The following is a 13,862-nucleotide window of genomic DNA, read 5'->3' on the forward strand; positions in this document are numbered from 1 at the left end:
AGGTGACAAGCAGCCCCAAACATTTAACAAACTCTCCTCACCCCACCATCGCCAGCCCACAATGCCCAAACCAATGACCAGACCAAATCACAGGAGACATTGAACTTCAAGCAAAGCTTTAATTGCAGTCACTGGGACAAAGTCAGGAGACCCCCCTCAGCGAGGGGAGGCAGGAAGCAGACAGAGAAATGCAACAGCTCTTGGGTGGTGGCCCAGACGGGCTCTCGGGGCGCGGCAGTAGCGTGCTGGGAGATGGAGGCGATGGCTGCCCCTGGGCCCTGGAGGCTGGGCTGTTGCAGGTGGAAAGGGGCCTCAGTGGGTGGAGCGATGGACCTGCTCGCGGGAGGAGACCACCTTGCCGTCCTGGACTTCCTCCATGATGGTCCGCACCTGGCGGGTGGTCACCGTGCCTGCGGGCGGAGGGGGAGGGATACACACAGAACCTCAGGCTGGAGGCCCTCCCTGAGCCCCCCCCACACAGAAGGGGCCTCAGCCTCTCCCCACCCACCCTGGGCAGGACGGGGCAGGCTCTTACCTTCCCGGGTGGGCTGAGAGGCCAGGGACGAGGAGTACTGGGTGGACAGGCTGCAGGAAGAGGGGGAGCTGTCAGCCCAGGGGTGCCGGTGGGGAGTCCAGCCCCCTGGGAGGAGTAGCAGCTGGTGAGGCCGAGGGGAGCGAAGTCCCAGGAAATCGGAGAGAAATCACAGCGTGGGGTACACAGCAGAGAATGCCAACCACAGGGTCAGAGGGACAGGCCCAGTGGGCAGGAATAAGGAAAGCGGATACCCCAACAGGAGGCCCAGAGGCACTTTGCTGCCAACCAGGGATTTACAAGGAGAAGCTGAGAGAGTGGTTTATTTTTTTTTCAGTATCCTAAAGGGCCCAATAAATAAACTTCATTAAAACAGGAGAGACTGCGGTTAGACTACAGATGGACTTGGCCACTGGCACAGAGCAAAACGCTGGAATGAGTGACTAAGCATGGAGACTCCAGGATATCCATGGCCCCTTTACACCAGGGCCTGAGTACCCTCCCAACTCCAAACCAGAGCGCCACCCATCCTGGACAATGGGATCACCAACCAGTCACTGGAACCAGAAACCCAGTACCATTGTTACCCATTCCTTCATGCACTTACTCAAACATTTATTGAGTTCCGCCTACAAGCCACGCTCACCCCCGTGTTCAGGCATCCAGCCCTGCTGTTTTTAGCTAACACATCCTCTGGGTACACGACCTCCCCTCCCCTGTCCTCCACCTGCCTTATAGCAGGGCTTCTTCCCCGGTGACTCAGATGGTAAAGAATCTGCCTGCAATGCAGGAAACCTGGGTTCGATCCCTGGGTCAGGAATCCCCTAGAGGAGGGCATGGCCACCCACTCCAGGATTTTTGCCTGGAGAATTCAATGGCCAGAGGAGCCTGGAGGGCTATAGTCCATAGAGTCACAAAGAGTCTGGACATGACTGAGCGACTAACACGTTCCCTGGCCTTACTCCCTGCTCCAGCCTCCTGACAGGTCTCCCTGACCTCACCCTGGACCCTCAGACACATTTCTCTCTCTGTAGCCCAAGTGACTGTTTTAAGACATCTTGACAACCATACTTCTCTCTACACAAAAGGGCCCCGTTGGCTCCCCAGAGCCTATACCATCTAGTGGGCCCCCAGCCGGTGTTCTCTGCTTCATCTCCTGCAAGCCTCCACACCTCCTCCTGCCTCAGCTGGTGCCATCCCTCCCTGGGTGAAGCCACCCCAGCCCTCCAAGCACAGGCAGGGTGCCCTCCACTCACTGGGCGTCCTCGCCCTCTAGCAGGCGGCGGTAGGTAGAAATCTCCTGCTCCAGCCGGGTCTTCACGTCCAGCAGCACTTGGTACTCATGGTTCTGCCGCTCCATGTCACAGCGGAGCTCACTCAGCTGAGCCTCAATGCTACTGATGAGTCCCTGCAGCTGGGCCAGCTGGGCTCCATAGCGTGCCTCAGTCTCTGCCAGGCTGCCCTCCAGCGACGCTTTCTGGGGGTCAAGGTGTAGGTGACTGGGGAAACCGAGCTGGGGCCCTTCCCCACGATGGAGCCCCCAGAAGTGGGTCCCCAGGTGGTGCAGGCCTGTGGGTGCTGCCAGCATGGCAGGGCAGGAGGTGGGGCAGAGTGTGAAGAGGCAGGGTGGGGCAGGGAGCCTCTGGTTCTCCCAGTGGGGGTCCAGGAGGCAGGGCCCACCCTGGAGCGGTGGGCACAGGGCAGGGAGGGGACAGCGGCCCTACCATGCTGAGCTGGGACTGCAGCTCAATCTCCAGGTTCTGGACCGTGCGGCGCAGCTCCGTGATCTCCGTCCGGCTGCTCTGCAGGGCTTCGGTGTTGGTGGCCACCTCGCGGTTCAGCTCCTCCGTCTGGAAGGCAGGATGGGCCCCTGGGGCTTGAGGAAGCTGGCAGAGGTGAGGCAGAGGGCAGGGGCCATCCCCGAGCCCTGACCTCCCAGACCTGCCCTTCCCCCGCCCTAGAGGGCCTCAGGCCCACTGGTGCACACTGGCGCTTGCAGGATTCATCTTGTCCTGCGGTCCTTTGCTTCTTCCTTACTGGGTTGCAGGCACATGTAAGGGCAGGCCCTGGCCTTTGCTCTCTGTGTGCCCATCACAGTCTGGGTGCTGCCACTGCTCAATGTGTTGTTCTTACTGGGGGCAGGGGAGTCTGCATCCAAATACACACCTGCCTATGAGTTCCCGGGCTGGGAGAGTGTCTGGTGGGGTCAGGAGATCTGGCTCTGCTCCCCCTGCCCCCGTGAAGGGCTATGTGAGCTTGAGGCCTCTCCGAGCCTCATAGTCTCCCCCTGAACGTGATGGTTTGGTCCCAACTGGTTTCCAAAGGTCCTTCCAGCTGGGAATCCACATCTGCAAATTTTCCAGTCAGTGCTCAGCACAAAGCACAAGCACCCACACGTGTGCACACCTGCTCACGCGGGCCACCCACCTTGCTGAAGAACCAGTCCTCGGCATCCTTGCGGTTCTTCTCCGCCATCTTCTCGTACTGGTCGCGCATCTCATTCAGGATGCGGCTCAGGTCCACGCCGGGGGCGGCGTCCATCTCCACGTTGACGTCCCCGCCCACCTGGCCTCGCAGAGCATTCATCTCCTGGACAGAGAGGGGTGCAGGGGCTCACTCAGGGCCATCCTGGGGAGCGTCCCTGGGGCTGCCTTCTCATTCTGGGAGAGATGATTGCAGAGGACAGACACAGACAGGCCAACAGCTCCTCACCCTGATGGTGGAGATGGATGTTGTCGTGTCTCAAACGTGCATGGCTGTGGATGTCAACAATCTCCCCCAACACACACTTGGATGGTGGGCTTCGCCCAGCCCCAGTGCATGCTCAGGCAGGAGAGAAGGCAACTCCTGGTTATGCTGGGGGATGAGTCAGGACAACCTCACTCCCTGCCCTGACCCCTCACTTCGGGGCCCTACCACCAACCACGCAGCACGAGCACAGGGAAAGCAGCCTCTTGCTGGCACTGGGGGAGTCAGACCTCATTAGGAAATGGGAATCTGCTCAGGGATGCATCCCCAAAACCAGCCTCAAAATCAAGCAGAACCACTGGATGAACTCCTGCTGTTCGGGCATTAGGCTCTCTCAGCTCAGGCCACCCCAGAGGTCTGGTGAGAAGGAAGCCACACGGCTCATCAGTCCCCCTGCAGGGTCTTGGATCCCTACCCTTGGGTTAAGCCTTGGGGTCCCTAGGTGGTGGGAGAAGTGGCAGAGTGGTGACGTCAGAGCTGCTGCAGAAATGGCTCAGGCAGACCTGGGGAAGACCCACCCCTGTGCAGCCTTGGCTAAATTCCTTAACCTCTCTGAACCTCAGTCCCCTCGCTGGTAAAGGGAGGAACTCGCTCCTTTCTCCCAGCGACGCTGTCGGTATCAGCTGAGATAATTGCATGAATCACTTGGAATGCGCTGGGCAGATGTTCCTTGTTGTTATGACTATCACTATTACAATTAATCATAATTAGCCGGTGAGTTCTTAGACCGATTGGCCTATTAGATAGTTAACTGCCACCACATAGCAGGCTGTGCCTCGAGGAACAGGGAAGTATCTTTCCGGAGAGAGGGCCCTCCAGGCCTCAACCAGGGCCCCCTGAGGGTCTCCCAGGGTCAGAGCCAGGAAGGCATCAGAGACAGGAATTGGACAGAGAACGTGGCCTTGGCCCAGGCAGATGTGGGAGCCCAGCCTTGCCTGTTTCCAGGCAAGTCTTTCCCGTATCCCCAAGCCAGCCTCACCTCCTCGTGGTTCTTCCGGAGGTAGGCCAGCTCCTCCTTGAGGTTCTCGATCTGCATCTCCAGGTCGGCTCTGGCCAGGGTCAGCTCGTCCAGCACCCTGCGCAGGCCGTTGATGTCGGCCTCCACGCTCATGCGCAGGTTCAGCTCCGTCTCGTACCTGGAGCGAGGGGAAGCATGAGCCATGGAGTGCCGCGAGGACACCCTCATACGCACAGAGAGCTCTGTGGGGTGCAGAGCCGGACCGCACCAGCCCCCTGAGCCGCCCGGGAGGCCCCAACTCACTTGGTGCGGAAGTCGTCAGCTGCCAGGCGGGCATTATCGATCTGCAGCACCAAGCTGGCGTTGTCAATGGTGGCCGCCAAGATCTGGGGGACATGGTGGGGCCGGTGAGCAAGCACGCTCAGCAGCCCTGCGAAGGCCTTGCAACACCCCTCTGACAACCCTTTGGATAGTGGGCTGGAGTGAGGGAGGTGAGGGCCCCTGTGGTCTACTCACAAGGAGAGAAAGCATGATACCCAGGCATGCAGACCATGATGCCAGTAGAAAGACCCATATGCAATCCTCTCCCACCATGGGAGTCACTGCCTAAGCTGCCTGGACCTCACTCCATCTTCCCCAACTAAACTCATCTCTGGGCTCAGTTGCCACCTCCTCCAGGAAGCCCTTTTGCATTCCCTGAGTCCTTCCTCCCCATCATTCCTCCCCTCGGCCCATCTCTCTTACACAGTACTTCTCACAAATGCAATTTTTTCCCATGACTTTTTTATGCGTATTTTTCTTCTCTTCCACTGGTCTCTGTGCTCCAGAGGAACATGGCCTTGTCTTATGCCTGTCTCATTCTGTTTGGAATCCCCAGCCCTGGGCACAGTGCCTGGCCCAGAGTCAACCCCCAGGAAACATTAATTTAATTAAACAATTAATGAAATGATTAATAAAGCTATGATGGGTCCCACATCAAACCTTAGGACAAGGTTTTCTTTTCCCGCAGGGTTATCTGGGAGGTTCAAACGACCACAGGGAAAGGGGGAGGCTCTGGAAGGAACAGAGCTGTCATTATTGCTAGAAACACAGGAGAGAGGCTCCCGTCAAGGGCCATGGGGGAGGGGGAGGGCAAGGCCCCTGCATGCTGCCCAGAGGAAGCAGAGAGGAAGTCTTGGCAGATGAGCTGGGTCGACTTTGGAGTTTTTTAAGACTGAGGGTTGAAGTGTACGGCTGTGAGAGGGGGAAGCCCCAGGAAACTCAGCCTGGACCTCAGAGCCCACTCGAGGCCCTAAGTTCTGAAAAGGCTCCCTGGGTCAGTCTCGGTTTTCAGACTGAACCCAAGAGCCAGTTTGAACTCGCCCCAGGACCTCATTGGGCTGGTCTGCAGCCTGCAGACCTGCCCCACCTACCACCTCCCACCTCCCACTCAGGAGACTGATGGGGCCCAGCGAGGGGGTGGTGGTGCAAACCGCCAAGGGGCAGTGACTCAGCGGCCTGGTGCGCAGCGTGCTGGGGTCTGGGGTGAAGAGCTGGCTGACCCCAGAGCCCGGAACACTGACTCACCAGGGCTCCCCTGGGTTCCCCGCTGCCCAGACCAAGCACAATACCTGATCTGGCACACCCATCGGTGCGGCTTCCAGGGGGCAACTGCAGGAGTTCCCTTTCTGGCCTGGGTCCTTGGCAGGAGCAGGCAAAGCCCCTCACAGGGCCACAGGCCTGCTTCTCCACCAGGAAACTGAGCGGGCTGAGCCCAGGTCAGCCAGCACCCAGCCTAGACCTCCCCAAGCCTGGCTCCTGAACCTCTTTGACCTCTCTGCTGCCTCTGGAAACTGCAGCCCTTTAGGTCCTTCCAGCTAGAAGTTTTGTGCAAAAGACCCAGGTGCAATGTTCACAGGATGCCAAGGTCATGAGTTCATAGAGATCATAGTGTGTGTGTGTGTGTGTGTGTGTGTGTGTGTTGCCTCTTCCATCAGACTAAGTTAGAGAAATTTCTCCCCTTGGGAGCTTCCAGTCTGAGTGGGAAGACACAGCTCCTTTTCTCAGGGACCACCCTGCCCTCCTCCGCAAACTCAGCAAGGAGAGACAGATTCTGCCCTTAGGAAACCCCAGAGTGACCATCATGGAAGGACTGAGGAAGACCCACAGAGAAAACAACTGTGAGAATATGTCAAACTCAGTGAAATCAGCCCAATGAACAAAGCATAGACTGAACCTCAAAGTATAGAAAGGACCCCAAGGTCTGAGGACAAAAGTCAAGTGCCGTCCATCCAGGAGGACTGCCTGGAGGAGGTGAGGCGGGTAGCAGGGGAGCAAACTCAGAGGAGAATGGACTAGTGAGAAGGAGACTTCCAGCCTCATCTCCCAGCAGCCACACCAAATTTGTTCCACTTCTATGCCTTTGCCCACACTGATCTCTATACCTGGAACATCTGCTGCTGCCCTCAAGGTTCTGAAGACTTCCCTGACCATGCCTACATCACCCACACCAAATACCCTCCCCCAGGAAGAAGGAACTCCAAACAGCCTCCCTTCACAGGATGCCCTCCAGGCCTGGGGACCAGAGCTGGGTTCCAGGGCAAGTGAGAGCGTGAGTGAATGAATGAATGAATGATGGAAACCTAGGCTGGAGGAGAGATGTTGGCAAAGGTCCAAAGTTGGGATGCATGAGTCAGAAGCAGATACTGAGGACAGAGGGCAGGGAGTGCCCACCTTGCTCCGAAGCTCCTCGATGGTCTTGAAGTAGTGGCTGTAGTCTCGGGCGGGCCCGGGTCCCTGCTTCTTGTACCAGTCATGGATCTTCACCTCCAGGTCGGCATTGGCCTCCTCCAGGGCGCGCACCTTGTCCAGGTAGGAGGCCAGGCGGTCGTTGAGGTTCTGCATGGTCTCCTTCTCACTGCCTCCCAGCAAGTTGTCGGCCATGCCAAAGCTGGAGCCGAAGCCCCCGCCCAGGTTGCAGGTATAGCCCCCGCCATAGCCGCCCCCCAAGCCCATGGAGAAGCGGGACGAGGACATGGACATATTGCCAGAGCCACCGACTCCCAGGAGGCTGGGGGCCCGGCAAGCACCCCCAACACGGATGGAAGACATCCGAGAGAAACCCCCGCTGGGCATACACAGGCCCTTGACAGAGCCGGAGGTGGAAAACTGGCGGATGCTGGTGGTGGTGGCGGCCATGATGTCCACAAGTCAAGCGCAGGGTCTGGTCTGGACAGAGACCCCGGGCAGCCCTTTATAGTCAGGCTAAAGGGGGGCTGGGCCCCTGGCCCTTGAAGTCGGAGCCAAAATCCCAGCCGTGTAATTTGCTTCTGTACAAGCCGCCCAGGGCCTGGGGCTCAGGCTGGACACCCGAGTGCCTCCCCCGGCCCCCTCCCCTGCCCAAGCCTGGCCTGGGCACGATAGCCTCTTAGCCGCCATTGTTAGAAACAAAGGTGGTGTTGGAGCCGCAGCCCCGGGGGTAGGGTGATCCTCCATCCTCAGCCGCAATTAGGCAGCTGAGCTCATCCTTGGGGGAGTCCGGAGAACCCAACCCTGGGAGCTAGAAAGGGCCTGGGACAAGGCTCCACAGGCCCGGAGCCTGGGGCTGCTCTGGCCCCCCACCCAGCATCCTTGGATCCCAGGGAGAGGGTGGAGAGATCCAGGGGGACACCCTCCCCCACCTCTCACAGTGGGCCCGAGTCAGCCTCTGGCTTAGGGGAGCCCCCAGCTCTCCTGAGATTACTTCCAGCCTGTGCAGAAGACTCAGTCCCTGGCCAGGGGGCTGCCCTGAGAGGAACAGTCCCAGCTGCTGACCTGAGGGAACCCTGGATTCAAGCCTTTCAGGAAGTTAGTTCACTGCCTCGGTTGCCTCATTTGCAAAATGGGGTAACTCCTGCCTCCCAGGGTCTTTGTGGGAATGAGTCAAGCGGGGGACTGAGGGAGAGAGGGAATCAGAGAGTTGGTTAGGGGGACTGCCACTGCTCACCCTACCAGTACCTGCGGAAAGACACCCCCAAAGGGCCCCCAGAGAAGGCGCTGAGCACAGGAGAGGCAAGACCTGCCGGGAGGCCGCACCCTGGGGAAGGGCGGCCCCTGCGAGGAAAAAGCACAAGCCCACATCCTGGCGGCTGGCACCCGCCCGCTCCCAGCCAGGAGATTAGCAGCCTAATCTCGGCGGTGCTAATGATTTAGGTGCTGCCAGGACCCTGGCGTCTGTGTCTGCAAGGGGCCTGTCTGAATGGGAAGCTTCCAGGGGTGGAGGGAGGCACATGGGTGGTCTGGGCTCTGGGCCCACACACACGGGGACAGGGAGGGAGTCCGGGTTCCACGCAGATCAGAGCTGGTGTGCTGAGGTCAGACTGCTGGAAGGACTTCCTGCCTAGAAAGTGGGTGGCCTCACACGCAAGGGTGTCTCCTTGTTGGAGAGTGGAGACTGCACGAGCTGCCGAGAGAAGACAACCAGAGTTTATTCTGCTCTCACCTTGACTGTAAAGTCTGGGGGTTCCCAGCGTTCCTGGGAGTGGGGAGCAGGGTCTCAAGGTCAAGACTAGGGGGCAAGGTCAGAACACCAGGGTTCTTCCACGATATCTGGGAGGACTTCCTGCTACTCCAGGACAGGCTGGGGAAGGGAACAAACAGAACCTGGGGTCACCTAAGTGGCTCAGAGGCCAGCCTTACACCAGCCACTCACCCCCACAGAGAAAGAGCTTCCCCTCCGCTGGAGCCACCCTCCCAGGAACCCCCTTCCCCCAGCAGCTGACTGCCCTCCTCTGTCCAGACAGGCCTCCCTAAGTTCAGAGAAGTGAATATGAAGCAGAGCTAGCAGCCTGGAGAGGGGCAGGCCACAGGGCACCCGCCACCCACCCTCTGCCTCTCCAGAGCCTGCACCCCACCTCCAAACTACCCAGACGTTAGTCTTGAAGCCCAGTTTGAAGGGACAGAGAGTTTCCTAACCTTCTTTTCTCGAAAATCACCAAGGCCCCACCATCACCCCATCACTCTACCCTTTCCCCTGCTGACATCAGGCTGTGCGCCAAGGGCAGGGCCTAGGTTTCCCCACACCAGTGACTCCCAGGCCCTGTGCCTCTGGCCTTTAGAGACTCTGCCACCTCTGGAGCCCCCCTCCACTTCTGTGCCCACCTCAGCCCAGAAAGGCCTCACTTGCAGAAGGACAGGCCCATCTCAGCTCCTCTCCCCAGATGGAGGGGCAGAGACAGACCCCAGGAAGGTCTCCCTGGGTCTCTGGAGAGTGTGGCCATCCTTGGAAGGCCTAAGAAGACCAGACATGCTTCCTTCACGGCTCTGGACAGCCCTCGCCGGATTTCCCCAACGATGCTGTGAGGAAGCCGAGGCCCAGGGTTTCTGAGCAGCCAGCAGGCAGTAGGCAGGGCCTGAAGCCAGGGCCCGAACAGTGCCCACTCTCCGTGCCAGGGAAGGAAGGAAGGCCTGGCAGGAGCCAAGGTCCTCTCGGCCGTGACTCCTCCTGCCCGGGCCTGTCCTCCACCCCCAGCAGGGAGAGGCCCCTGACAGCCGGAGGGGCAGCACCAGGCCCACACCCCCCGCAGGTGTCAGCAGCTTGGCCCAAAGGAGGAAGGGGAAGGGAACAGGAGGAGGCATCCAGCCCCAGAGGCCGCTGGGAGTCCAGCACAGCAGGGAGGGGACCGCCAGAAGAGACCCCGGGCAGACGGCTGAATCCCCCCAGGGTCCCCACGCCAGCCCCGGGCTTGACCAAACCTCCAGGCCCTGGGTCTCCTCTCCAAAGGTTGCTGAAGAGCCCGTGCGTTCTCAGCATGAGTAGAACAGGCCTGTCTTGAACTTGAGCAGGACTAGGGTATCCGGAGAAGGCAATGGCACCCCACTCTAGTACTCTTGCCTTGAAAATCCCATGGACGGAGGAGCCTAGTAGGCTGCAGTCCATGCTAAGGGTCAGACATGACTGAGTGACTTCACTTTCACTTTTCACTTTCATGCACTGGAGAAGGAAATGGCAACCCACTCCAGTGTTCTTGCCTGGAGAATCCCAGGGACCGGGGAGCCTGGTGGGCTGCCGTCTATGGGGTCGCACAGAATTGGACACGACTGAAGCGACTTAGCAGCAGCAGCAGCAGGGTATGCGGGGAGGGTCCCTGGGACTACACTCACCCTATGGTGTTGATGGAAGGTGCAAGGTGATCTGGGGGGCCCCGTATGCAGTTGATGTTCAATAGATGCATATCAGGACTTCACTGGTGGTCCAGTGGTCCACCTTCCAATGCAGGGGACACAGGTTCGATCCCTGGTCTGGGAACTAAGTTCCCACATTGATGTTGTGGTGCAGTTGCTAAGTTGTGTCCAACTCCATCCCATGGGGCAACTAAGCCAGCACGACACAACTTCTGAGCTCGAGCTCTAGAGCCTGTGCTCTGCAACAAGAGAAGCCACCGCAATGAGAAGCCCACGCACCGTAACTAGAGAGTCGCCCCTGCTTGCCACAACTAGAGAAAACCTGAGCACAGCAATGAAGACCCAGCACAACCAAAAATAAATTCTAAAAATAAAAGTAGATGCATATTGATGTTGACAAACATCTTGCCACAACAGCCCACCTGACCTTGGCTCCTACAGGGCCCCCAAGCATTAACCGTCACCCTCCTAGGACAGTGCCCACCCACCCAGAACCCAGAGCACAACATGTATACAGCAGGTGCTCTGTAAATGTTCGCTGAGTTGTTAGGAACGAGGACCCTAGACTATGACTAGGGTGGAAGACAGGGACCCAGAAAGGGACTACATGGCCACCTACCCTCCCTCCAAGGAAAGAGTCCATATAGAGTGAGGTTGGAAAAGTGAGAGGCCCAGGATGTGGGGGTGAATCCCAGCTGGGACCTTGGCTTGACTGATGAAGAGAACACCCCAAATCCTTAAGGGTTCTCAAAGCCCTTGCCCTACCCCCAGAGCCCGGCCACCAGGGCCTGTCAGCTTGCTTCCTCAAAGACCCTGAGCCCCTCTCACCTGCGGGGACGTCGCCCAGGATGGGCTACACAGGGTCACCAAGGATGCCCTACCCCTTACCTCACCCCGAGCACCCCCACCCCTGGCCAGTAAGTGCACCCTCGCCCTGCGTGCTTGCCCTCAGGTGGAATCCTCTTCCCCTATTCTGGAGAAGAGGATAATCCTCTCCTCCTATTTCCTCAGCCTCTCTCCTGAGGCCCCAGGCCTGCCCTGCCCAGATCCACCCTCTAATGATTTGTGTCTGGTTCCAAAGAAGGCCCCACCCTCTGCCTCCCTGGCAGCCATGGGAGATGCAAACAATCTGGGCCCTCAGGAGGCATCCAATTAGGAGAGTCAGAGGCAGGGGGTTCCTCCAGTGCCCCCACACATACCAGAGAGCCCCAAGTGCTCCGTTCCCCCATAACTGGTTTCCAGGAAACATGCTCCCTGGGTGGACACCCGGGATACCGCATCTTTCTAGGCAAAGACACATCAGCTGTCCAGAGTCCCATCCCAGCAAGGGCCAGAGGCCTCAGCGCCCAGAGCAGGAGGACAGGGCAAGGGAGGCCCCAAACCAGCAGGAATGGATGGGGAGGAGGTCCAGGAAGGGAGCCAGAGGGGGGCACAGGTGGGAACCCTTGCTGCTTCTGAGGCTGGAAGAGTCCAGCTTGAGAGGACCAGCTTCAGCTTTTCCCCTCTGCCCCGCCTTTCTCTCCCCTATCCACCCCTCCCCTTCTTTGGCCTGAGGTAGCTAGCGGGGAGGATGAGAAGGCAACAGGTCAGGGGTGTCCCCTTTCAGGCCCGGGGCTCATCCCTTCTCCCCTTTGCCCTGAAGGCTGAAGGGGACCTGAGGACCTGTAGGAACCAACTCAGAAATCCCAAAGGAACTCCAGACTGCCCACCCTCAAGACCCCAGCCTCCCAGGCCCCCAGGCCCTGGCCCACCTGCCCACTCGACTCTCCGTGCCCTGCAAGCCTGGTTGCTCCTGGATTAATTCACCCTCACTGGTCTCTGCTCTCCAACACTCTCAAGTGATTTCCTCCAGGGGATGTGCGGCCCAGGCTCCCTGAGAAAGAGGCTTCATCTCTCCCATCAGAGTGGATGTTTCCTAGGGTAGACATTCTGTCTCCCCACTCAGACTGGGACCTCGCTCGGGGTGGGCACTGCGTCTCGCCCGTGTGATGCTCTGAGCTTGGCGTCTCCTTCCTCCCCACCTAACACCACCAGCGGGAAGGGGGTCTCTTGGCTCTTCGATCACCTATGCCACGTGCATCCTCAGTCGCTCAGTCATATCCGACTCTTTGCAACCCCATGAACTACAGCCCACCAGGCTCCTCTGTTCATGGGATTCTCCAAGCAAGAATACTGAAGTGGGTTGCCATTTCCTCCTCCCCGCCTCCAGGGGATCTTCCCAACCCAGGGATCGAACTCGTGTCTCCTGCCTCTAGTTCCTTGGCAGGCAGATTCTTTACCACTGGGCCTCCTCTGATCACCCAGCCCACCACAAGACGATCCACATGACTGACCAACAAGAAAGAGGAGAAGCACACCTGTGCAGAGGCCTGGGCCCCGTGGACTACTCTGTCCCACACGAGGCCCCCAGCTGCTCCTCCCCATTAAAACCTGCCCGAAGCTGGCAGCTTCACAGCCCCCTGGTCCTGCCTCTGCCTCAAAACCCAGGCCCTGGGCTTGTTGTTCAACATTTCAGGTGTGATTCACTTTCTCCAGTAAGGTTTTGTTGGAGAGGAATCACAGCCCCTAATCTTCTCAACCCCCATGATCACTATTCTGCCCCTTATGGAAAGAGCTCACTCAGGAGGCCAACTCCAAGGGCCTGGATCGATGCAGACTCTGCTGTGGACAAGTCACAACCCTTCTCTCAGCTTCACCTGCAAAATGAGGCTACTTGGTTTCCATGACAAACTCTTCGTGAGGCTGACATGAGACAGTGGCTGGCCTCAGGCCTTGTGCACACTAGGGATTTGGAAGAATCAGCGACTCCCAAGCTGGCTGGGTGAAGGCTCCCAGGGTAAGAGGTAACCCTTCCCTCTGCTAGGCAGATGTCCCTGTCCTAACCTCCAGAACTGTGTACCTTATATGGCAAAAGAGACTTTGCAGGTGTGATTAAGTTAAGGAATTTGCATTCCTTAACTGGAATTTTCTGGATTTTCTGGTTGAGCCCAATATAGCCATGTGCATGAGTGCTAAGTCACTTCAGTCATGTCCAACTCTTTGCGATCCCATGGACCATAGCCCGCCAGGCCCCTCTGTCCATGGGATTTCCCAGGCAAGAATACCAGAGTGGGTTACTATTTCCTACTTCAGGGTGTCTTCCCTGACCCAGGGATCGAACCTGCATGTCTTACATCTCCTGCGTTGGCAGGAGGGTTCTTTACCACTAGCACCACCTGGGAAGAGTCCTTAAATAGGGGGGGCAGGGAGAAAGCTCAGAGCCAGAGAAGGAGATGTGACAACAGAAGCGGAGGGCAGAGAGAAGAAGCCATGAGCGAAGGAATGTAAGCAGACTCTAGAAGCAGAAAAGGCAAGGAACAGTTCTCCCTGAGTGCCTCCAGAAGGGGCTCAGCCCTGCTGACAGCTTGATTTAACCTTGCAAGATGCACTTCAGACCTCAGACTTCCAGAATTGTCAGATAAGTTGAGTGTTGCTTTAAGCCCC

At 58.3% G+C, this 13,862-nt stretch overlaps 1 protein-coding gene across 2 annotated transcripts; it reads right to left on the reverse strand.

Moving 5' to 3' along the window:
- Positions 1–99: 99 nt before the first annotated feature.
- On the reverse strand, positions 100–10,129 carry LOC133232422 (keratin, type I cytoskeletal 42). Of its 2 annotated transcripts, none has more exons than XM_061391784.1 (9): positions 8,214–10,129; positions 6,951–7,445; positions 4,542–4,624; positions 4,260–4,416; positions 2,960–3,121; positions 2,257–2,382; positions 1,789–2,009; positions 536–585; positions 100–410 (listed from the first exon to the last, which is right to left on the reverse strand). In XM_061391784.1, exons 2-9 carry the CDS (start codon positions 7,413–7,415, stop codon positions 313–315), a joined length of 1,362 nt encoding a protein of 453 aa, XP_061247768.1. In that variant the 5' UTR covers positions 7,416–7,445; positions 8,214–10,129; the 3' UTR covers positions 100–312. The 2 variants fall into 2 exon arrangements, with proteins under 2 accessions (XP_061247768.1, XP_061247767.1); XM_061391783.1 differs by having other exon boundaries at positions 8,203–10,129.
- Positions 10,130–13,862: the final 3,733 nt, after the last annotated feature.

Source organism: Bos javanicus, chromosome 19, assembly GCF_032452875.1.
Source record: "Bos javanicus breed banteng chromosome 19, ARS-OSU_banteng_1.0, whole genome shotgun sequence".
Taxonomy (NCBI): domain Eukaryota; kingdom Metazoa; phylum Chordata; class Mammalia; order Artiodactyla; family Bovidae; genus Bos; species Bos javanicus.